General features: G+C 36.0%; 1 protein-coding gene across 11 annotated transcripts in view; it reads right to left on the bottom strand.

The window, feature by feature from the left end:
* PUM2 (pumilio RNA binding family member 2) overlaps positions 1-25,314 on the bottom strand; it is a 101,516-nt gene extending 76,202 nt beyond the window's left edge. For 4 of the 11 annotated variants that reach the window (XM_036881931.2, XM_036881934.2, XM_036881936.2 and 1 more), the window contains exons 1-2: positions 24,984-25,133; positions 3,098-3,166 (exon numbers count right to left, since the gene is read on the bottom strand). In XM_036881931.2, coding sequence (XP_036737826.2) covers positions 3,098-3,148 — 51 coding nt within the window. In that variant the 5' untranslated portion in view covers positions 3,149-3,166; positions 24,984-25,133. Of the gene's footprint in view, positions 1-1,108; positions 1,179-2,056; positions 2,264-3,097; positions 3,167-24,983; positions 25,134-25,295 lie in introns of those variants that run through there. The other 7 variants (XM_057497429.1, XM_057497427.1, XM_036881939.2 and 4 more) reach the window with 7 other exon arrangements.
* Positions 25,315-25,766: the final 452 nt, after the last annotated feature.

Here is a 25,766-nt window from a genome sequence, read left to right as displayed (position 1 = left end):
ATCAGTATTTCTGAAAATTTCCAGTATTAGGCCACCACTAGATGTAATGAAAAAATAAAAACTTATGGTATTATCATGATATTCAGCCCATATAATGTAGGTATTCATTATAGTGGATAAAGCTTAAGACAGAACTGTTAACATAAGGATTTACATACGTAAAACTACGATGAGCTATTTGAAACAGATATTTTCCATTCCCATTATCCCTAACAGCTCAGTGTGAGAGCATTTGAGAGATGTATGTGATTCATACAAAAGGTTACTTCTATTACTGTCTTCAAAAAAGTCAGTCTTATTCAAGTTCACAGCACTAATGATAGATCCAAAAGAGAATAGAAGTTTCCTTATTCCCCTAATCCACTTCACCGCACTACTTGGGTGGGGTCTTAGTACATATATTTACTTTAAACATTACTGCATCAGAAAAGAAAGGAGGGAGCATTAGTTATCATACCAAGCTTTGAATACGCCCCAAACAAAAGACATCAACTCAAGTGATTTAAAGTTAAATACTGGGCTCCCTAAAAAATTTCAGGCAGAGGTCTCTTTCTGCTTACTTAAAATATAAACAGGAACTTAGATATACATATAAAAAGTAATAAGCATATGCCTCTGCCAAGTAGTTTTAAAACACTATGCTAATGAAGTTAAGCTTAAACTCCTATGGATTTTTTGCTCTTTTTAAGCCATATTGACATAATATAAATCAGGTCTTTTGACAGAAATGTGCTGTGGAAAAATATGGAAAGGATGGGTTTATGAATGGATGAATATAAATTTGTTCCTATTTCTGAATCAATAACCAAAAGAGACTGCCCTTCTGATGATGGTTCAGCAAAGCTACCATAACCTATAAAAACCAATACATCTGAAAATAGTCCTATATGGAATGCAGTGTTTTGTACATTAAAGAGATTTACAATAACTTCAGACATAAAAGGAAAACTGTATTTTTAAAAAGTGAAAAATAGGGCAATCTATAAAAAAAGGATGTTGCATTTAAAAAATACACAAGCAATTTTAGAAAACTTAAAGGTCAGAAACTCAGGGCTGCTTTTAATTTATTAAAATGAATGAATTCTGGGATAAAACAAAAAAACCTCACCTGTCAGGAAAGGAGGAGAAGACTGGTGAGAGAGAGACAGGCAAAGAAGGAAATCCCAGAAGGTTCCTTGCTGCCTGTGAGATGAGGAAAGATAGAAAGGCTTGTGGGAGAGAGAACCCAAAGACAGAAACCTGAGTAGGTTTCTTAGCTAGTAGAGGTAACAGAAATAGTTGGTAAACTGTTGGGAAAAAAATTTAGTGAGTAACAGCTTATTTAAAAATACATTTTTACTAGATGAAGGTCATAGAAGCACTGACCTAATATCTGCTAGAAAAACAGGCAGCTTAAACCCTACTCACTTTTACTCTGCATATCTGACATTTCCATTAAGAAAGCCTAAATTTAAGCTTTGACCATTTAACATACTATTCAACCTAGCTTCTCTCTTTTCTAAAAACCTCAAATATCCCTCCCCCACCTGCCCTGCAAAGTATCTAATTAATCTCTTTCAACCACTGTCTATTCATGACATTTTTTTAAACTGCAAAGATGTTTTTGGATTTATCAAATACTATTTAGAAAGAGAGAAAAAAAGGAGTGAATTTGTAAATACACACAATGTAGATCTGGGAAGTAAAGTGTGTGTCAGGGGTCTAAATAGGATTAAGGTTATGTGACTTTGTTCTTAAAAAAAAAAAATCAAGTTTTTCAGATTATGCTGAAACACTGTTCAAACCTGCTTTTAAGATACTTTCTTTAGCTTTCTAAAGACCAAAGAAAAGAAGGAGAAGGGAAAACACCAAGCCCTTTTCAACAGCTTGTTTTCACTCAGCCATTGTGTAAATAATGCTTAAGCAGCCACAGCACTGCAATGAAGATCGTTTGTTTTGTTTTGAACTAAAAAATTGTCCCCTCTCTCAAGTTTTTCTTAGGGCCCAGAATTTTACCTTATGCACTGGACTAACAAGTTTACTTTGGCAGTACTTATGCTTAAGCACCTTAACTCACCCTTAAATCAGTCCTCTGAAAATGACAAACTCTTTGAAAAACGCTGTTCTGGAGAAGGGGGGGGTTAGCTAGCTGCAGGGTGCCCTCTTGTGGCCCAGAGAAGTGACTGGACTCTTTCTGCATCTGAAGAGCACAGCATTGAATGGAGTTGAGTCTTATGAAAGTCTCTAATCTATCAAGTAAAATAATCTCCAGGGACAAGCAGTTATTACACATCTTAGGTCTGTTCACCACTATTTTTGATTATCAAAATCCAGACTATTTGATTACTACAGAACATGACAAAATAAAGATGTGACCCCCAAGGGTTTTCATAACAATTAAAGTTTTCTAAATATTCATTAGATACATGGAAAACTGGGTATTTTTGATGCCTTAATTATGTAATGGTGAGGTTAAATGGAATGCCTCAACAAAAATCATAATTAACAGTACTGATAAGATTTAGAATGCCCACTGTGTGCTAGTCTTTCAAAGCTAACAATCTAAAGAGGAGACTAATATAAAATAAAATGAACTGTAACCAGTAATATAATAAATATATAAAGGTCTGATAAGTCAGATGAGGAAGTAATTAATTCTGCTGCAGACAGCAATGGAACATGTAAGTCTTTTCCAGTAGAGTCTTGTAGAGAATTAGAAGTTTGTTAAGCAAACAGTAAACAGAACAGATTTGGGAAGAGAGAATAGTGAACCATATGTGGCTAAAGCAAACACAGCATATATATATAAACCAGACAGGACAAAAATAAAGGCATCTCTTTTCTGAGCAAAGTAAATATGGTTCATTACCAAAATACAAGACTACCTAAACAAGTCAATCAAATCAATTAGACACAGATCATCTCATTAAACATTACTAAAAATTTTTTTTAAAAGCTTATAATTATAACTATAGAATTGTATAATCTGAGATTTAAAAAACCCATAGAATTTGATATAACCACTATTTGCAAGAAAATTTATGGTTAAAAAAAGTAAGTCTTAATGGCTCCAATAATCAAAGTGAGATATACATTCTTAGTAGTCATAAATATTTACCTCTCCCATTCCCCGAGATTCTAATGCAAGAGCTTGAAAATCATGATTCATTTCATCCACAGATCAAACCTATTAAAAAACAAAAACAAAATAAAAAATTAGCAGGAAGAAAAATCTAAACAATAGACTGCCATCAACTATTTTTTTAAATTTTGTTATCATTAATCTACAATTACATGAAGAACATTATGTTTACTAGGGTCCCCCCTTCACCAAGTCCCCCCTACAAACCCCATCGGTCACTGTCCAGCAGCGTAGTAAGATGTTGTAGATCACTACTTAAGTCTTCTCTGTGTTGCACAGCCCTCCGCATGCCCCCCCACATTATACATGCATCAACTATTTTTAGATTATATTGCTATGACTGATGTTAGCATGGGCTGAGATGGGCAAGAATCAGTTTCTCGATAAAGACCGGTTTTCCTAAATAGAGCACATAACAGCAACCTACACTAAAATTTGTGGGAAAACTTGGGGCCATGGGTTCTTGAGTTGTTCTGTGTGCCAAAAGAAATCCTTACTAATTTCTTGAGGAAAACAGATGGAAAGTAAAGACTAGTAAAAGCAAGCTCAAGTACTATAGTTCTCTTGTCTCTCTATGTTATAGCTCCTATTACAAAATTATTTTGCATTATTTCTTCCAGTTAAGAGTTTTCAAAATTTCTCAGCATTTCATTATTTGTAGATCTTATGCCAATGATAAAAACTTAACTGAAAAAATTTAAGTGGTGGTCCAGTTCTACCTCAAAGCAACATATAAAATTAATCAGCTGTGAGAGTAGTTATAATATTGAGGTTTTCTTAGGAATAATTCCTTTCCCTTCTCCTCAAACTAAAATTAAACATATACTCTTATCTTTCCATTTCTAACAGTTTAAATTGTTTTTATCTTTCATGTGACAGTCTGTTTCTGACTCAGGAGGCCCTTTGCCTCTTCCTAGGATTAAGTACTGCTGGAGAAAATCATTCAAGACTAAAGTCACTACAAATTCATAACCTTCCAACTTTTGGGCCTTAAAATATAATCCAATGATTTTCTCCAGTCTGTTCTAATACTCCTCAGTATTTGATTTTACAATCAAATAAAGGTCTGAGAAGTCAGATGAAGAAGTAATACTCTTGTAATACTACTCTTTGTTGCTACTTTCTCTCTTATGATAAATCTTTTTTACTTTCCTGTGTCTAGTTGCTTCTTCTCAGGCTTCTTCACAGACTGTCTGCTCAACTCTTACATATTAGTGTTCCTTAGTATTCTGTCCAAGGTACTCTCTTCTCTACCCTTTATCCTAAGCAATATCACCCACTCTCATTGCTTTGAGAGCCAAATACATATATACTTAGGACCCTCGCTCCCACATTTGTATTTATAAACCAAAGCTCTCTCCTCTTCTAAAATTTCCAATTATCTCCTTTCTCCCATTCCCTGAACAAAATTTCAACTTTTTTCTCCCCCACTTATAACTTACTTCCTTTTTCATACCAATATCCAATGACTAAAGTCAACTTCCTACCTCACTTAAATCTATCCATTTTCCAGCTACCTGAGTTGCTTAGACCATCAACACTTAAAATATTGCAATACTCTCTTACAATTTAATCTCCAAAATGTTATTAGTCATCTTTCGGAATTAATACTCTGATTGTGTTACTTCCATAATTTAATCCCTGATTTAACAGTTCAAACTCCTTATTGTGGCTTACTAAAGGACAGAACTGGATTCAAATCAGTTCTGGCAACCAGTAGTTTTGTAACTCTGGACAAGTTACTTGAACTGTTTTTTCTCAATTTCTTCATGGGAAGGTAATAGCAGCAACTATCACATGGCTTGTTGTGAAAACTAAATTAGATAACATAAAACACCTAAAACAGTGTGCTGCACATAAGCATTCAGAAGTTAGCTATTAAAAGAGGCTCTTCATTCTTTTCATTAGTGGTTGAACAATTGATGTCCATGAGCAAAAAAGGAACCTGAACACACACCTTACACCTTAATATAAAAATTAACTCAAAATGGATCATACACCTAAATGTAACATTTAACATTATAAAATTTCTAGAAAACAGAGAAAAGCTGTGTGACCTTGTGTTTGGTAATGAGTTTTTAAGACGAACATCAAAAGCAGAGTCCATAGCTGACCCAGAAAGAAACAGAAAATCTAAACAGACCAATTACCAGCAACGAAATTGAAGCTGTAATCAAAAAACTACCCAAGAACAAAACCCCTGGGGCCAAATGGATTTACCTCGGAATTTTATCAGACATACAGAGAAGACATAATACCCATTCTCCTTAAAGTTTTCCAAAAAATAGAAGAGGAGGGAATACTCCCAAACTCATTCTATGAAGCCAACATCACCCTAATACCAAAACCAGGCAAAGACCCCACCAAAAAGGAAAACTACAGACCAATATCCATGATGAACGTAGATGCAAAAATACTCAACAAAATATTAGCAAACCGAATTCAAAAATACATCAAGAGGATCATACACCATGACCAAGTGGGATTCATCCCAGGGATGCAAGGATGGTACAACATTAGAAAATTCATCAACATCATCCAACACATCAACAAAAAGAAGGACAAAAACCACATGATCATCTCCATAGATACTAAAAAAGCATTCGACAAAATTCAACATCCATGCATTCGACAAAATTCAACATCCATTCATGATAAAAACTCAATAAAATGGGTATAGAGGGCAAGTACCTCAACATAATAAAGGCCATATATGATAAACCCACAGCCAACATCATACTGAACAGCAAGAAGCTGAAAGCTTTTCCTCTGAGATGGGGAACAAGACAGGGATGCCCACTCTCCCCACTGTTATTTAACATAGTACTGGAGGTCCTAGCCACGGCAATTAGACAAAACAAAGAAATACAAGGAATCCAGATTGGTAAAGAAGTTACACTGTCACTATTTGCAGATGACATGATATTGTATGTAAAAAACCCTGAAGACTCCACTCCAAAACTACTAGAACTGCTATCAGAATTCAGCAAAGTTGCAGGATACAAAATTAACACACAGAAATCTGTAGCTTTCCTATACACTAACAATAAACTAATAGAAGAAAGAGAAATCAGGAAAACAATTCCATTTACAACAGCATCAAAAAGAATAAAATACCTAAGAATAAACCTAACCAAGGAAGTGAAAGACCTATACCCTGAAACCTATAAGACACTCTTAAGAGAAATTAAAGAGGTCACTAACAAATGGGAACTCATCCCATGTTCCTGGCTAGGAAGAATTAATATTGTCAAAACGGCCATCCTGCCCAAAACAATATACAGATTTGATGCAATCCCTATCACATTACCAACAGCATTCTTCAATGAACTGGAACAAATAGTTCAAAAATTCATATGGAAACACCAAAGACCCCGAATAGCCAAAGCAATCCTGAGAAGGAAGAATAAAGTGGGGGGGGGAATCTCACTCCCTAACTTCAAGCTCTACTACAAAGCCACAGTAATCAAGACAATTTGGTACTGGCACAAGAACAGAGCCACAGACCAGTGGAACAGAATAGAGACTCCAGACATTAACCCAAACATATATGGCCAATTAATATATGACAAAGGAGCCATGGACATACAATGGGGAAAGGACAGTCTCTTCAACAGATGGTGCTGGCAAAACTGGAGAGCTACATGTAAGAGAATGAAACTGGATCACTGTCTAACCCCATACACAAAAGTAAATTGGAAATGGATCAAAGACTTGAACGTAAGTCATGAAACCATAAACTCTTAGAAAAAAACATGTTATAAAGGCCTTAACTGAAAAAAAAAGAAAAAATAGGCAAAAATCTCTGAGACATAAACATGAGTGACCTCTTCTTGAACATATCTCCCCAGGCAAGGGAAACAAAAGCAAAAATGAACAAGTGGGACTATATCAAGCTAAAAAGCTTCTGTACAGCAAAGGACACCATCAATAGAACAAAAAGGTATCCTACAGAATGGGAGAATATATTCATAAATGACAGATCCAGTAAAGGGTTGACATCCAAAATATATAAAGAGCTCACACACCTCAACAAACAAAAAGCAAATAATCCAATTAAAAAATGGGCAGAGAAGCTGAATAGACAGTTCTCTAAAGAAGAAATTCAGATGGCCAACAGACACATGAAAAGATGCTCCACATTGCTAGTCATCAGAGAAATGCAAATTAAAACCACGAGATATCACCTCACACCAGCAAGGATGGCCACCATCCAAAAGACAAACAACAACAAATGTTGGCGAGGTTGTGGAGAAAGGGGAACCCTCCTACACTGTGGTGGGAATGTAAATTAGTTCAACGATTGTGGAAAGCAGTATGGAGGTTCCTCAGAATGCTCAAAATAGAGATATCATTTGACTCAGGAATTCCACTTCTAGGAATTTACCCTAAGAAGGTCCCATTTGAAACAGACAGATGCACCCCTATGTTTATCGCAGCACTATTTACAATAGCCATGAAATGGAAACAACCTAAATGTCCATCAGTAGATGAATGGATAGATAAGATGTGGTACATATACACAATGGAATATTATTCAGCCATAAGAAGAAAACAAATCCTACCATTTGCAACAACATGAATGGAGCTAGAGGGTATTATGCTCAGTGAAATAAACCAGGCAGAGAAAGACAAGTACCAAATGATTTCGTTCATATGTGGAGTATAAGGACAAAGAAAAACTGAAGGAACAAAAGAGCAGCAGAATCACAGAACCCAAGAATGGACTAACAGTTACCAAAGGGAAAGGGACTGGGGATGATGGGTGGGAAGGGAGGGATAAGGGTGGGGAAAAAGAAAGGGGGCATTACGATTAGCATGTATAGTGTTGCGGGGTGGGGGTACAGGGAGGGCTGTACAACACAGAGAAGACAGGTAGTGATTCTACAGCATATTACTACGCTGATGGACAGTAACTGTAGTGGGGTGTGTGGGGGGGACTTGGTGAGGGGAGGAGCCTGGTAAACATAGTGTTCTTCATGTAATCAGATTAATGATAGCAAAAAAAAAAAAAGCAGAGTCCATAGAAGAAAAACTAATGTCTAAAAATTTGACTTCATCAATACAAACATACTCTACAAAAGACACTGGTAAGACAATGAAAACAAACCACAGACTAAGAGAAAAGTATTTGCAAATCACATATCCAATGCTTGTATCCAGAATATAATAAAAACTTTAAAAAAATGAGAACAAAAAACCCAATTTAAAAATGGGCAGAAGATCTGAACAAATACTACATCAAAGATATATGGATAGCAAATAAGCTATTCTTTTCTCTTAGCCTGCTAGAAAAGCTGGATGCATTAAGTTTTCACAAAGTGAACATTCCATTCACCCTTTCATTAGATCAAGTAAGCTTTTGCTGGGCATCTTCAACATGTAAGAATTTGTAGAGGGAAAAAAATATGTCAAGATTTTATAGAGTTAAATACCTTTAAGAGTTTAAAGGACAGGCACAGAGTGAGGGTTTTTAACGGATTTTTTTTTTTTTTTTGCCTAAGGACAGCCCTGAGGGTGGAAGTGGGGTGTCAAATTTTTCCTATAAGAAAGCCAGTCTTAAAAGCTTGAAGAAATAAAGGATAGGGTTTGGGGCAAAGAGAGCTGCTGGTAACTGAGGAGGTTAAGTCTCAGAAAGTAGGGGAATAAACTCTGTATATAAATTCTGTCCTTTAAATGCAGACTATTCTCCAGTTTGTTTTGGTAGGTGTTTTCCATTGCCTTCAAATTGTTTTTATAATTTGTCCAGTTTATAGTTATATGCAGAAGGGTTTGGTCTGATAGGAGCTAGACACCTCCAATTACCAGGAAACAGGAGACTTGATTTAAACTCTTAAAGGTATTTAACTCTATAAAATCTTGACTTTGGTTGCTTCTATATCTTGGCTACTGTAAATAATGCAGTAAACATAGGCATGTGTGTATCTTTTCAAATCAGTGATTTTTTTTTTCCTTTGGGTAAATACACAGACCTAGAAGGCAGTATGTAAGTGAAATAAGCCAGGCATAAAAAGACAAATACTATGATTTCACTTATATCTGGAATCTATAAAACAATACATAGAGTTGTAGACACAGAGAAGACACATCAGTGGTTACCACGGAGGAAAGGTGTGGGTGAAATAGGTGGTAAGGGGATGAAGAGGCACAAATTCCAATTATAAATTAGTCACAGGGATAAAATACAGCATAGGGAATACAGTCAATAATATTGCAATATCTCTGTATGCTGAAAAAATAAATAAAAAGAATATCATAAAGTCTGGAACACAATCTAAAATTACTAGACATAATGTAGAAACAGGAAAATATGACCTCAAAGAAAAAATCTATTAAGACCAATCCCAAAATGAGGTTAGAATTAGCCAAGCTCTCAAAGCAACTGTTATAAACTGCTCAAAGATGAAAGGAAAAAGTATGTTCTTAATGAGTGAAAAATACAAAATTTCAGCATAGAAAGAAAAACTATAAAAACCAAATGGAAATTCTAAAACTGAAAAATATGTTTAAAAAACTTCACTGGGAGAACTTAATAGCAGATTGGAGATAGAGTCAGTCAATTCGAAGATAGAATAATGAAGATTTCCTACCTGAAAAGAGGGAGAAAAAAAAGTGGAGAGAGAATGGGGTGGAAAAATTGTTTGAGAAACAGTGGCCAGAAATTCCCCCAAATTTGCTGAAAGCAAACTTTACAGATTCAAGAGAGTGAACCCCAAGCAAGATAAATAGGGGGGAACCATACCCACACAAATAAAAAAATAAAAAGGTTGAAAACCAAAGATCCTGAAAGTGCATAAGGGAAAACAACTTTACATAAAGGAGAAAAGTAATATGAATGATCACTGACTTCTCACTAGAAACAATGGGAACCAGAATTTAATAAAGGACCAGGCTTTGAAGTGCTGAAAGAATAAATAAATGCCAACTTAAAAGTTTACATTTAATGGACATATCCTTCAGGAATAAAGGCTAAAAGACATTTCTATATAAAAAGAAAACCTGTTACAATAGACTTCACCTTCAAGAAATGCTTAAAAATAAAATTCTTCAGGCTAAAGGGGAATGATACCAGATGGAAACTGAGATCACCAAGAAGGAATGAAAAGCACAAAAAATGATAAATATGTGCCTAAGTACAAAGGACTATTTTTTCCTCTTAATTTCTTCAAAATACATATGGCCATTTAAAGCAATAACTTCAACACTGTATTATGAGTTTTATTAACACATGTAGATGAACCAATTTACATGCACATCCAATACCTACTATAATAAACATCTCTATCCGTATCATCACGACACTATAGGTTTTAAAGCAAACCCGTTAGAGATCAAAATATTCTTTTATGTATACATACATACATAATATTTTAAATACATATATATTTTGGAGGTGGGAGTATTTATATATATCCACCACCACCCCCAATATCAAAAGAATTTTGGTCCAAAGGTGTCCTCCTACATTTGTCATACACAAAGATCTCCATCTTAATGACACAATTCATTCTAATATCTAGTACAGTCCACTTAAACCATCCTTGGTTTCTGAATGTTTCTTTACATTTCCCTAAATTTGGACACAATCCATTCTATTATTCTGTAAGTACTTAATAGGATTTCCCATAATGCCCTAGAATCTGTCCTTTATATTTTTTTCCCTGGTTTTACATTTGTGACCTCACTTTATCTACAGCCTCATCTTTTACAGATCTTATATTTTCTAGATCTCCCATTCTTTGCAGCCTCAACTTCTTCCAAGCATTAAATGTTTCTCATATCTAATGACTAAGAATCTGAAAGCATCCGAATATTGCTAACATATTATTAGAAATCACATACTTTCAATCACCTAGAGACTTCATTTTATACAGCTTTCTTAAGAATGCTTCAAATTTAAATTCTATCAGCTTGCCGATACACCCACATAATTTTGACTTTGTAATTCAACTTATAAACATACAATAAATGATACTAAGCCCTGAAGTCTGGGCTCGACATACAACTATCATACCAATTAGTAATTAAAAAAAAAATTCTTCCACATAACATTTATATGTACCCTCTGAAAAAATATCATCCTTATTAACATAACTGTTCCATTAGGGCCCCAAACATAAAATTCTTATTATTTAAAATGGAAATGGCTCTAATATTGGTTATTATTGTCTTAAAGCATAATAGACAAGCATTATATGTAAATCAAAGCAGTAGAGCATAAATACTATGTGATTTAGCTTCAGACTATGAGTTTGCATTTTGAGTTTCCAAGTTGTCTAATCCCTAAACAATATACTTATCTGTTGAGAAGACCAAATGAAAGAATGTACTCAAGTGTTTTGTAAGCTATTAATAAAAAGTGCTCAAGAAATACTAGTCATTACTAAGAGATCATTACAAACTACTCTAGAAAGAATTCATACTTTCTGAAGCTTTTGGGGTGTGGTGCTCAATGTCTGTGGCTCCTGCATCTGCTTTGTTAGCATTTCAGCCTCCTACCTTGTTGTGAGGACTGAACTTCTGACTTGAACATAACGGTGCCACTTCTGACCCTTTCTAATTAGGTTGCTTTTAATTTGCAGTAATCTATAGCCTCAGATATTCAAGTATGGTAGCCTTGTAAGAGTAAACAAGCTCTAAGAAGGAAAACTACCTCTAACACACACAAAAACACGTAAAAGTTATGCTTTCTTAGGAAAGCAATTTGGCATCATATATATAGGTTCATATCTCTTGAGCCAGTTTCCCCAACTCTGGCAATCAATCCTATGAGTACAACTTAAATATAAAAAGACTTTATGTACAAAAAATGTTTGTTGTAGTATTGTTTGCAGATCCTGAAATTATGAACTGCACAATTGCCCCACAATAAGTGATACAATATTTATATAAAACAGAGTATCACGTGGCTATTAAATATTTTGAGTTTCTAATTCAGGAAATGTTTACACAGTAACATTAAGAAAAACTGAAAGGGAATAAACCAAAATCCATACACTCCTTAAGTGATCGGAGTACACCAATTATTTCATCTATTTATCTGTATTTTATCTTTCTACAATAAATCTGTATAACCTATGAATGAGAGGAGGGAAATTTTTATTAATAATATAAAAGGGAACAAAGTACACTTGTAAGAAATTTTCTCAAGAGTAAACACCTGAGCCTTACTAAAGCTCTTTTTGGCTTATTTCCAGGTTTTCATCTAGGGTCCAAATACATGAGGTCATAAATTAAAGAACCTCTGGATAAATGTAAGAGGTCTCTTAGCTCTATGGATCCTTTCTTACTTTTGGGGTGACTCTTGCCCCAGTGCAGGAGTCTTTTTTATTAAGGTATCATTGATACACAATCTTATGAAGGTTTCACATAATCAACATTGTGGTCTCAACATTCACCCATATTATCAATTCCCCCCACACCCCATTGCAGTCACTATCCACCAGCATAGTAAGATGCTACAATCACTGTCTTCTCCGTGCTATACTGCCTTCCCTGTGACCTACCTATATTATGTGTGCTAGTTATAATGTCCCTTAATCCCCTTCTCCCTCTCTCCCCATCCACCCTCATGAACCCCTTCCCTTTGGTAACCGCCAGTCCCTTCTTGGGAGTCTGTTGAGTCTGCTGCTATTTTGCTCCTTCAGTTTTGCTTCGTTGTTATACTCCACCAGTGAGTGAAATAATTTGGTACTTGTCTTTCTCTGCCTGGCTTATTTCACTGAGCATAATACCCTATAGCTCCATCCATGTTGTTGCAAATGGCAGGATTTGTTTTCTTTTTATGAATGAATAATCTTGCATTGTGTATATGTACCACCTCTTCTTTGTCCATTCGTCTACTGATGGACACTTAGGCTGCTTCCATATCTTGGCTATTGTAAATAGTGTTGCAATAAACATAGGGGTGCATATGTCTTTTTGAATCTGGGATCTTGTTTTCTTTGGGTAAATTTCTAGGAGTGGAATTCCTGGGTCAAATGGTATTTCTATTTTTAGTTTTCTGAGGAACCTTCATACCACTTTCCACAATGGTTGAACTAATTTACATTTCCAGGAGGGTTCCCCTTTTTCTGCAACTGCGCAAGCATTTATTGTTCCTTGCCTTTGGATGTTGGCCATCCTAACTGGTGTGAGGCCAATCAGTGGTGGCCACACAGCCATCTCATTGTGGTTTTGATTTGCATTTCCCTGATAATTAGCAATGTGGAGCATCTTTTCATGTGCCTGTTGGCCATCTGAATTTCTTCTTTGGAGAAGTGTCTGTTCAAATCCTCCACCCATTTTTTAATCGGGTTATTTGCTTTTTGGGTATTAAGGCATGTGAGCTCTTTATATATTTTGGATGTTAACCCCTTCTTGGGTATGTCATTTACGAATGTATTCTCCCATACTGTAGGATGCCTTTTTGTTCTAATGGTGTCATTTGCTGTACAGAAGCTTTTTAGTTTGATTTAGTCCCATTTATTCATTTTTTATTTTGTTTCCCTGCAGGGGTCTTTTTCTGGGAAAATTTTAGGCACTGAGGAAGAGAATAAAGAAGTGGGCAAAACAATGTAATAGAAAGACAATAAACGCTGATTCAACTCTCCTGCCAATAACCTCCATATTAACAATAATAAAGGTGAAGGTTGGGTTTGTGTCACATATATTCCAGCAAGTGGGACTCCAAAGTTTTGCAAAATGCCAATTTGCTATGTCCTATGCAGCTAGAAATGCTGGAATTGTCTGATGGCAAGAGAAAAGAATTTGCACACGAATTTAACAACTTTACCCTAAATGGTTAGATTTTAGGGGGAAACAGAACAACCTTTTCTTCTAACAAGCAACAGAATATATATCTGGCATACAGTTATATAATACTGAATTGAGTATGTTTACTTAAAAAAATGTATCTAGGAGTTATGGTACACAGTACTGAGGTGTAAAGTCTAATTTTTTGTCTGTTATTAAACCTGAGATTTCCCAGTATCATTTTCTTTAATAAACAATTGGAATTTGCTACTATATAAGGTACATAATAACTTTACTATGGCCAAAACCCTGTGTAACCTTGACGTACATCTGAATAAAAAATTTAGTTTTTGAGGTTATGGTTGATTCCTAACAAAAGAACAGTTGTCTCATTAAATTCTAAAATCTAACAATATTAGTTATTTTTCCTGTAGGCAGCATTACTAGTTATGTAAGAAAAATAAAAGTACCTCAAATAACAACTTAAATTCTGTGAATGTTCATATTTATTAATGTATGATCCAAAACTATAAATAGTTTGTGTAAAGAATCAAGAATATACATTAAAAAGTACCCTTATATCATTAAAAGTACTAATTCTTCTCAGACAACATCTGATCCAATTCCTCACCATATGTCTACCATAAAACGTAAGGGGGAAAAGCCAATTAGTGCTACAATAAATGGTATTAAAGCATTTTCTACTACCATATGACACTAATCACATTTTCATAGTATTATAATTAGTTCTTTTTCAAGGTCATCACAAATTAAACTCTGGCATCAAGGGGGCTAGAAACTGCCTTAGCCATCTAAATGTTCAACATACATTGAATGAAAAAAATTACATTTTATGAAATGTAAATTTAGATCATGGAATCAATACCTAGATAGTGACAATTTTTTAATACTTTTATATATATTAATGCACAATGCACATTATAATAGACAGTGAACAAGACCTTCCCTCAGCTTTTTTGTACTGGACATTTACCAACAAAAAATAAAATGACTTAATGTAACTTCCCATTAATACTACTTCACCAAGTAGATCCTTTAATACCTAGAGGCTTTTGCTACCTTGTGTATCAATTACAAAAACAACAAAATTATAGAGAAGCTTAATTCACATAAATAAATGTCAATAAACACAAAGAGTAACTTAAGCTGCTTATGAAATAAGTCTTGGTAGTCATCCTCCTTGGACTGTTTTTAATGAACATAATTATTGAACATTAGTGGTGTCTGCTGCAAACAAACAGGTTAATGACTTTAAGAATACCTTCATCTCTTTCATCTTTTCAGCATATTAAATCACTTTTGCAAATTTGCCAGCAAAATTAATTTGTTTAGCAATGTCTTTTCTTATCCATATGACAAAAGTAAACAAATCTAAATTCAGGTTTAAGCATTTGTAGTAGACCATTATCTGTCAAAGAATTAACATTGTAAGTTTCTACTAATCACCATCAACACCTAGTAATTTGTTGTTTTTCTGGGGCATGAATTGAATCACACATTCCTCTAGCGATGCTGGAAAAGTCACTTAGCTAGTGTTTGAGCCAAGATCCACATCAACAGTTTTTGATATTTGCTACTTGATTGTCCATGTACTTCATGAGGGAATTATATATGCTTGTTCAATTGGCATAAAGAATAGTATTACTGACTCAACTAGATTAAGTAAAAGTCAAGTTTTACATTTTGGATGAATTTGAACCCCAAAAAAAGTGTTATCAATATAGACTCCCAGAAACCAGAAATCTTCAAAGACCCCAGGTCGAATCTTCTAATTAAGTTAGAAATTAGATTATAATGGCATTTAGACATTCAATAAGAACTTACGTAATATTTTTGTGCAAGAATGTTTTAACTCTTTGAGATTATATTCTCAAAGAGGCAAAATAGGATAAGTACATATTTATATATATATATATGCAAATAGAAGGCAAGATTTTTTTTTTCCTTAAAATTCTCTCAAAGAATCCACACATATACATTGAAGTCCTTACAGTCTCTCTTATTATAAGGCATTCCATTTAAAGCAATAAAATAGAGCTTGTGAAAATCACTTTACTTTGAAAAACAAAATACTGTTTAAAATGTAGAGAAAATCTACTCACTAAAAAAACCTCAATTGATGCTAGTTTTTGATGTTTTTAGATATCACCTGAGAGGAGGTCAAATGACTTCAGATAGAAATGAAGGTGACGTGATGTTTTAGAAAACTGTTACAATAACACAAAGTGGTTCTTAGGAGTCAAAGATACATTGAAATGTCAGGTATATTATGAAATGAGCCTACCCCAAAGCAGTATTTCTAAATTAACATTATTTTAAGTGATTTAATATGCCATCACCCTGAAATGGAACCAGATATTATATGCCTCATACATAATGTAATATGAAACAGCATCACTACCTGTGAATAATTACTGCCTCAAAAAAAGTGACACTAAACTTCAACCTATCTAATAAACCTGCTGGATCTAAATACTGACTTATTAGAAATAGGAGACAAATAGAAGAACAACATCAATAAAAGGCACAAGAAGGTAAATGCCCAATCCAGAACATGGAAAAAAGGAAAAATCACCTGGTTTCACTAGCATATCTGTGACATGAAATTTTAGAAAGGGAGAAGAGAAGGATGTTATACAGACTAAGAAGCTTAAATGTCAAATATATTGTGTAAACCTTGTTTGAATTCTGATTCTAACAATCCAACTATAAAAGATCTTTTTTAGAGAATATCAGGGAATCTAAACAGAATGAGAATTAGATGATTTTAAGGAATTTTTAGTTGTGATAATAGCAAGAGGATTGTACTTTTTAGTAAGTCCTCATTTGTAAGGGAATTTATGCTTAAGCTGACATATTGTCTGGGATTTGCTTTGATATACACTTTTAAAACATAAAATGTGGGGAGGGATAAGGGGGGGAAAAAGAAAGAGGGCATTACGATTAGCATGTATAGTGCGTGGGGGGCACGGGGCGGGCTGCGCAACACAGAGAAGACAAGTAGTGATTTTACAGCATCTTACTAACGCAGATGGACAGTGACTGTGAAGGGGTATGTTGGGGGGACTTGGTGAAGGCGGGAACCTAGTAAACATAATGTTCTTTCTGTAATTGTAGATTAATGATACCAAAATAAAAATAAATAAATAAATAAATGAAAACATAAAATGTGGGTATAAACAAGAAACACAAAACTGAATATGGATGATAGATATGAAGGTGATCTCTACTACCCGTGTTTGAAAATTTCCGTAATTTATGTAACAATGTAACAATTTAATTTATGTACATGTAACAATGACAGAATGTCAAGTCATACATTTAACTCAATATATTTAACAGTATGCTGTGATAAACATGATTTACATATTGCTAGTTTTCAAAGTAGCTTATAGTATTACTTTTTGCTTGTGATTATTCTTTGATAAAAGCTTAGGGAAGAGATGAAATGGTTAAAAAAAATCTGCCAGTAGCCCTACCATCCAAGACTATCATTGCTCTGACTTCAAAAAATACTAATGGAAGCCCACATACTCCAGTTCTCTGCTATGTTTCATTCCTAACAGAAATGAATAAACAAAATTAAATCACTAAAGGAAGCTACACCCTGAACATTTAACCACCAGTAAAACACATATTAAGATTTGAAATGGATCAGAACTACACCTTTCTTAGTACATATGAAGAGGGCCTGTTAACTGATTTCCAGAAAACTAATTGTGGTAACTTTTGGAAACTCTTCATGTATCCCTCAGGGAAATGAGCACCCCAATGTTAAGGTCACTGGTTCTCAAACCATCACAGTGCATCTGAATCTAGGTAGCTTTAAACACACTGTATTCAGATCCCAACTATCCAATGCTTACTTGAAGCAGTCTGGGCAGAAAGACAGGAACAGAATTTTATTTATTTTTTAAGCTCTCCAGGTGATGATGCTCTGTGCAGAGAGGACTGGGATCCTTATACAACACCATACCACCTACGGCTAAGGAGTATATCCACAACACCCTAGCGGTTTTCCAACTAAATAATTTGTACCATTCATCATGGTGTAACAGAAACAGAACCCAGAATCAAAAAACCTAGAATATATGTTCCATGTTTGCCTCTAGCTGAATGAACTTATCACAACTCTCTAATTCTGTTTCCCCATCTGCAAATGAAAACAACACTTCAACTTATAGGGTTATTGTGAAGACTAAATGAGATAATATGTAAAACTGAAATGTAAGTGTTTTCTAGAATTTTAATGACTCTCGCTTTAATGAGTGAAAATAATTTTTTTGTTTAAAAATTGATGTAAAATATTTTGACCACTTCTCTTCTGGAAGTTTACCTTACATAAATAAACCAACATGAAAGAATGAATTGTTTAACAATATTTACTACAGCACTGCTTGAAGCTGTTCAAATATAGAAACTGAACAACAGAAAAATGGTTTGGCAAAATAATAACCCATGCACTAAATATTACAAGTTATTAAAATTAAAGTTGTAGTAGAAAATGGTAACATGCCTGTGAGCATTAAATAAAAGTACCAAGTTGCCTAAAGTGTATCATATATCATTTTTGTTTAAAAAAAAGGGAAGGAAAATACAGACTATATGTATGCACAGAGGATGAAAAAAAGCCCTAACTTTTGGAAGAGGATGAGGTACTACTGGCTTTATCTTTGTACTTCTCTGTAAGTGTCCTTTAAGTTACTTTTAAACAAAGTTTTTTAAAAGTCCATATTAACAGTTTATGTGCACTACAGTTCAAAGGTTTTATCACACAATACAGTACAAGCGGTCTTACTTTATTTTCAGTTCATATTAGTACTAGGTTGAATGCCCAGCAACTGAAGACCTGGCTTAAATGGTTGATCTTTTGATTTTCAACTGTCACACATTATCAGTGTGAATCAATATAGCAGGAAGGAGAAATAATTTACGACACTTTAATTAACTTGTAACTGAAAACTAAAGGAAGTCATTTGAATGCATGGTCTGAGACAACTGGGAAAAAAATAAAAACCATTTTAAGCAGCAGCCTTTAATGCCATTTTAAAGGGATTTTTTTTTTAGAATTTTTCAAAATGTGTTCCTTAATCACAAACTCAGTGTTCTCTGAAATAAGAGGCTCCTTGTCCAACACATCGTAAGTTACGTTGCTCTCCAACACCCACTTGTTCTTTTGCAAGCTGAGCACACACCATCACTCTGTAATTCACTCTTTGTTGTTAGCATAGTAAAGGCTCAGAGAAGTCTTACAGTTAAAACTGCTTAACTTTAGTTCAGTATTATCATAATACTCTTCTGTAAATATGTTAACAGAAAAGGAAGTATCTTGAGAAGCAGTATTTCTAGTCATTACCAAAAAAAAGAAAAATGAGTAAGTAAATTATATAACATTATTTCAACTGTCTTAATCTTTGTCTAGGAAAAACAGTAACTTGTAACAGTTAAAAGTTTAAAGAAATGTTTAGTTTATTATGAAGTGTAAAAAAACAGGAGCTGTACAAATATCTGAATTAAGAAGGATCTTTTAGGTGATGAGTATGATTGTGACTTTTAAAGTTCTTCCAATATTCAAGGACAAGCCCTGAATTAGAGATCATTTGTTTCCCAATAACTTTGAGGACCAAATTTCCTAAAGATACTGAAGTTTAAAAACAAAAATTTAAGTTGTTGCTTAGAAAACAAAAAACCCCAAACACCTACACTGCAATATATGAAGAGAAACCATATCTATGTTTGTTTCAAGACATATTAAGTTTTATACCAAAAAAAGGGTCTGTAGTAGAAATACTGAGTACAATTTAAATGAAATTTACTTGTATTCATTTAAATAAAAAACTCTGGAAGAAGGCAGACTAAGTATCTCATTAAAGATATACATAGTAAGACAAAAACTAATCTTTGGAAAATGTTATTTTGTAATACTGAATAACAAAATACTGAGTAACAAAAATTGTAAGTAAACCTTTAATAACTTCTGAAGATACAAAGATAAAAGGCAGGAAAAACACAGCAAATTACATACAGTTCTCATTATCCATAAAAAGAAATACCAATTCCTCGGAGACAACCTTATTTCTAGCACTAAGCTTCAAAAGGAATTTACCATACAGGGTATTATAGAGGATACAAAATTGTAACAGAAAATATTTTCAACTACATTCTCTTAAGAGATGCAAGGTCTCATAACTTCATTTTTAATAGTCCCTCAAGGGAAGTCATGTACCTAACTCATAATACAAAACAATTCCCCAGTAATTGTGTAAGGGTTCCGGGACAATATGGTCTAAATTTTCTCAAATTACCATCTTGGATTTACAAAATCTTTCAGGTTGTCCAAATTAGATAAGGACCTTAAATCTGGTGGGCCCCTACCTATCTCTCCAGTCTTATCTTTTCAATTCTCTTACCTCCATACTTTAAGCTCTGCCATTCTCCTCTATCAGGAACATTACATATACCCTCTGGCTGAATACCATTTCACCCATCTTTTGACTAAATTAACTTCTCTAAGTCTTTTTAGATTCAACCTCCTGGGGAAAGCTCTTCCTGGCCACTGCAGTGTCTACCTATGAGAATCCACAGCTCTTTTGTAAATACCACCTCAATGGTGCTTAGTGCACTGCAACCACAAACTTAATTATCTTCATCTCCACTTTACTATAAACTCCTTAGGCACAATTAGATACCACCCAACACCTAAGCATAGTAGGGCACACCACAGGCCTGCACACCTCAAAAAATGTTAAGTTTCTAGTAGTCTAGTTTGATAAAAGGATACACTTAGAATATCTACAGTTACAAACAGACTGAATATTCCTCAAATAATACTCCATGAGTATCTTCTCAACCAGACTTTTAATAAAAATTAGCAATTTACCTTTGACAAGATCCTATGGTACTCCTATTTTTGCTAGTGTAGGAGCCACTTTAGAGATTTAATGACGGCATCTAAGACTTTTTTTCCTTTGGACATAAAGCAATTATACATCAACCACAAGGTTGTCCAAGAAAACACCTGTATGCAAAACCTGGAGCTACCATCCTCTCAGAACTTCAACAAATCTTAATTCTGTTTACATCAAGTTGGTTTTAAACATTCCGGTTTTACTATAGGAAGCAATGTTTTGCATTTAGCGTTTAATCATGCTAAAAGTACTGATAAAATTCTATATAGATGCTAAAATAAATGACCTGGTCACCAAATATACAAGTCGCAAGTAGCTCCTATCTGCACATAATTCTTTCTAGGTATTTAACAAAATCATACAATACAGTCTGTATTTTTCTCTACCTACAGTTTACCTCATTTGACTGCCTAGCAAAGACCTATACTTAAGAGTCAGCCAGCCTACCACTCATTTGCTTTAATTTCTGAATGAATAAAACCAGTTGCATCTTACATAGTTTAAGACTATCTCCCACTGATCCCTAACAAGTCTTTCAGAAACAGTGTTTAAAATTAGAGATCACAACTTTGAGATCTAAAACTTGCTACTCTTGGTTATAAGATGTATACTACAATAGGAATCTCAAAGATCTGTCCTTAAGAAGTTCCTTACTTATTGGTGGGCTTTTCAAGATCTAAAAAAAGAAAGTAACCTCCCACACCTTTTACGTACTTTGGCCGTCAATCACAGGTTTTATTCTCCTAAAAAGGTGTTGCATAGGTGGTTTTATTGTGTCATTTTATAGTCATTTCACCAAATCCCTTCCAGGAAGCAGATTTTTGGAGGTTTTTGTGGTCAAAATATGTATTTTGCTCTAGGTAGGTGGTAACTTTTTTTTTCTGTCCAATTCACAAAGTATTCTGACATTATCTCTTCTCCTTTCACACTTCTTTCCCTTTTTTCACACTAGGCAGCTACTATGAAATCCTGGTAATATGCACATAAGAATGTAAGCACTTGGATGTTTTCCAGCACTCTACTCTAAAATCTTTTATCTCTCCACACGAGAATGGTAAAAGTAAATTAAGTGAAAATCTGTGACATGTAAACTGAAAATGGATGGGATTACAGTAGCTAAATTTGCAGAGGTGGAATACACTAAAGGAACTATCCTCTTGCCAACAACATGGTTGAATAATCAATCCTTTTTATTCCTTAGAGCACTTTAGAAAAATATAAAAAGGAGCCAGGAAAGGGTCAGATAAACTTTTCATAAAAAGGCAGTGGGAGGGGCACAAAAGACAAACATTTCTGCATTTCATTAAGAATTGAAGAGATGCTGGAAGGTGACACATGTAGTTAATTAAGCACATCTTACTTTTTCATTTAGAAAGAAGTTGGATCTTTTGGGTTATTGGAAGAAAAAGTCACTAAGGGAAACAATACACTAACCATATGTCTCTAAACACACTGCCACCCAAAATTCTGAGAAGAAAAAGAATTCATAATTCTACAGTGTTTCACTGGAAAAGCTTGAAAATACTGTTTCTCTGTAAACTCACTCTCTGCACAAAATACTAAAATGCCATCAACCTCAATGGCTAAATATAAAAATATTTATTAGAATACTAGCTTCTAAATGACAGGATTCGAGAAAAACTTTTTCCACATCAGAATTCATAAGTGAAAGATACAGAAATTAGACTGATGGCAATCCAAATTTCTCCTTTATTACTGATAAAGCTAAACTGGAAAGCCTAATTTAGACGTAGACCCACTGGTCTTCCTACCACCACATCCCATAATTACCCTAACCCAGGCACAGGTAGCAATGGATAACCAGGGTCCTCCTCTAGAAAGGGGCAGAGTCTATCCCTGGTGGCCTCATAAAGAAGCAGAACAAAGTGCTTTCTGCAGGGGGCAGACTCCCAAAGAGAAAAAAGAGGAAAGACACAGAGCTGTATTTGATCAGCTCTTTCTTACAAATTCATCAAAGGGGAGAGGGAGAACGTGGGACAAAAGGAGCAAATTAGACTATTTTTATGCCCTCTTAAAACAGCAAGAAACCTAATAGGTCACAAACTAATTTACCCATTTAAAAGTACAATTTTCATCTTTCTCACACCTGTCAGTAAAAGGGCCTCAAACTGTGAAATACAAGACAGGCAAAGCCATATGAGATACAAAAGTTCAGGTATTACAATACCTGTTAAGTCTTAAGCACATGAAAAAATAGAATAGTTTCATATCTCAGAAATCCAACAAGTTCAAAGGTCACTGAATTAGGTAATATGTAGAAACTGAGCCCAGGAGACAGGAACCAACCTTCACTTAAAATTATGCAGATTTTGTCAGTGCCGCAAGCTGGTCACCGAAAAGACTGGTTTTGGATGTCAAACCTGGCCCAAATCTCTTGATAATAACTGCCTCTGCTCACTAGGGTAAGTACCTACCTACAAAGGAAGACAAATTATCCTTCAACAATAGAAAGATTTATAAGCAAGTATGGAAGGTTTAAGAGAAACAAAACCCTAAAATTAGTACGTGTGTTAAGACTGCATTATTTGGCTTATACACTTGTAATGCCTAAGAAAAAAATGGCCTATTAAAGTGACTATCTTGTAATACCAATTTAAATACGGCAGTAGTTTATAGACTTTAAAAGTTGAAATCTTACTAAATATTGGACATCTAAGAGAACACTGGACTCAGAAAATTAAGCCATGTATTAAAACTTAAATTTTTTGAATATGCTTAAGTTTAAAAGCAAATTTACTCGATGATAAAACAGCTAGACTTATGCTAATAAGAAAACCGAACTTAAGAGCTTTAAGAACCAAAGTCGTGAAATTAAACTTTATTTTAAATTAGTGTAAACTTTTTTTACACTTTTTGGTCATCCTCGAGGACACCAAAAGACAATTTTAAATAAATTAATTTCACCGAAAATTGGACTTTTAAAGACATTCTTGCAATACGGGAAATGCCAACAACTATTTCTTATGACTGGATGAAGCAAATAATTTCTAAAAAGCAGGACATTAGAAGACTAAGTACAAAAATCTAGCCAATTTGAAATATTTGTCTTTGTGTTTTTAACAGGATTCCTAGCCAGAATTCCTTAAATCCTCCTCCAGTATTCCAAGTCACATGGTGAGGAGTCACCTATTAAACACGAATGTAGGCAGTAAACAAGCTTTTAAAATACTTAGGTAACTCCCTTTGTTAAAACTGTTTCCTTGATATACCTTTACAGGCATTACATTTCTCTTAAAAAAGCGCAGAAGCATTTTTCTACTAAAGCTTTCTCTAAAAATCTTTACCGAAAATACGTACCACCAGTTTCCTTAAGTTAAAACCTCACGAAGTTGAAGTCCCGGTTTCAACTGGCATGACTGTCTTACTATACACTCAATACGTCCGCAATACTACCTCCCAAAATGTTTAAATATGTGTTAGAAAGAAAAGCTAAGAAAAGTGGGTTTTCCTTAGCCAAGTTCTCAAAAGTAGCACTTTTACACTAGTGTTTGGGCATAGAACTTTCAACATTTGATTTTCCCAAAATTGACCCAATTTAGATAGGAAACGATTGCTAAAATGTTCGAAGCCTCTTTTCTTTGCTTTTTATTTACGTATCTTTCCGAGTTTTGAAATCGGTTTCCATCGCAAAAACGTAGCATTCCTTACAAATGGCACCTAACAAGTCGAACTCCCGTCGCTGTTTCATACCCACACCTGTCTACCGCAAGCTCTCCCTGCATACACTGGGGCCCTGGAGAATTCCCACACTTGTTTCCATAAGCCCACTCCTTCCTCTTCGCCCACTTCCAACTCGCACACTTCTCTAAATCCACCAGCCTCTCCCCCCTTTCCGCACCCCAGGGCTGGGTGGACAGACAGCTGGGTCTCTAACCCCAAGCGCTCAGAAACCAAAAGAGCTGGGAGGGCCCCCCCAGCGCCGCAACGCTGAGGCGTGGGGGAGGGAAGGAAGCGGGAAAGCCGAGAGCCCCCCGCGCCGAGAGCACACCCCTCTTCCGGCACCCCTCCCCCTGCATTGTGCGAGCCGGCCCAGGCCGCAGCGGTCCCAAACACCCCGCAGGCCCCGTCCGCCCTCCCGCCGGCGGGCTGCTCCCTCTGAGGCCGCTACACACAGCTCCAGGAGCCAGCCCCTGCGGCGCCAGAGCTCGGGGAGAGGGAGCAAGCGCCGACTGACTTACAGGGCTGCTGCGGCCGCGCTGCCTCAGCCGGGGACCCCGACCGTTGGGCACACGGCGGCGTCGCTCTAGGCCGTCCTCCCCTCCTCCGCCTCCGGTGGCGGCAAAAAAAATCTCCACCTACCTCCCTCCCCCCCACCCCACCTCCTCCTTCTCCTGCCCCTCCTCCTCTGAACCACCGAGGTACCGAGGGTGAGACACAGAAACTCACAACAACATGGCTACCACCGCCTCCCCTCCCCTCCCCTCCCCTTCCCCCCCCGCCCACCGGGCGCGCGCAGTGCACTCCGGGAGAAAGGGGTGGGGCGCACTCACCGAGGAGCGGCTCTTCTCTGAGGCTTCCGTAGCCTGTCCCGCACTCCCGGCGCCGGCCAGCGGGAGCTCTGCGCGTGCGCACGCTCTCTGCGCTCGCGCATTTCTGCTGTCCCTCCAGCTTGCGCTTCCCCACGCCCCACCAACCTTGTAGGCTAGCCGCTGCTTCTGAGCTCGACTGTGGCGCCAGGATGGAGCGTGCGCCCTGCTCGGGTGGCGCAGGCGTGGTGTGTCCAAAAGCTCCGTTCTGCTCTGTATTCCCGCGTGGGGCCTCGACTTCCCGAATTTGCTTACCCTCCGCCTCCTCCCCGGTAGCTCATTGTTCTTCCCCAACTGTGCGGTTGTCAGCGCCCCCGACCGCGATGTACAACTCGCGCGTGCTTCCGGGATGCTGGCACCCACAGGAACCGGACAGTAACCCAGGCCTTTGGGCATCACCCTTACCCTCTCCCTGCGGCAAGACGATGGAGACGC

Source organism: Manis pentadactyla, chromosome 2 (genome assembly GCF_030020395.1).
Source record: "Manis pentadactyla isolate mManPen7 chromosome 2, mManPen7.hap1, whole genome shotgun sequence".
NCBI lineage: Eukaryota > Metazoa > Chordata > Mammalia > Pholidota > Manidae > Manis > Manis pentadactyla.
Note: the sequence above shows the minus strand (reverse complement) of the source record. Positions and strands in the feature narration are given on the sequence as shown.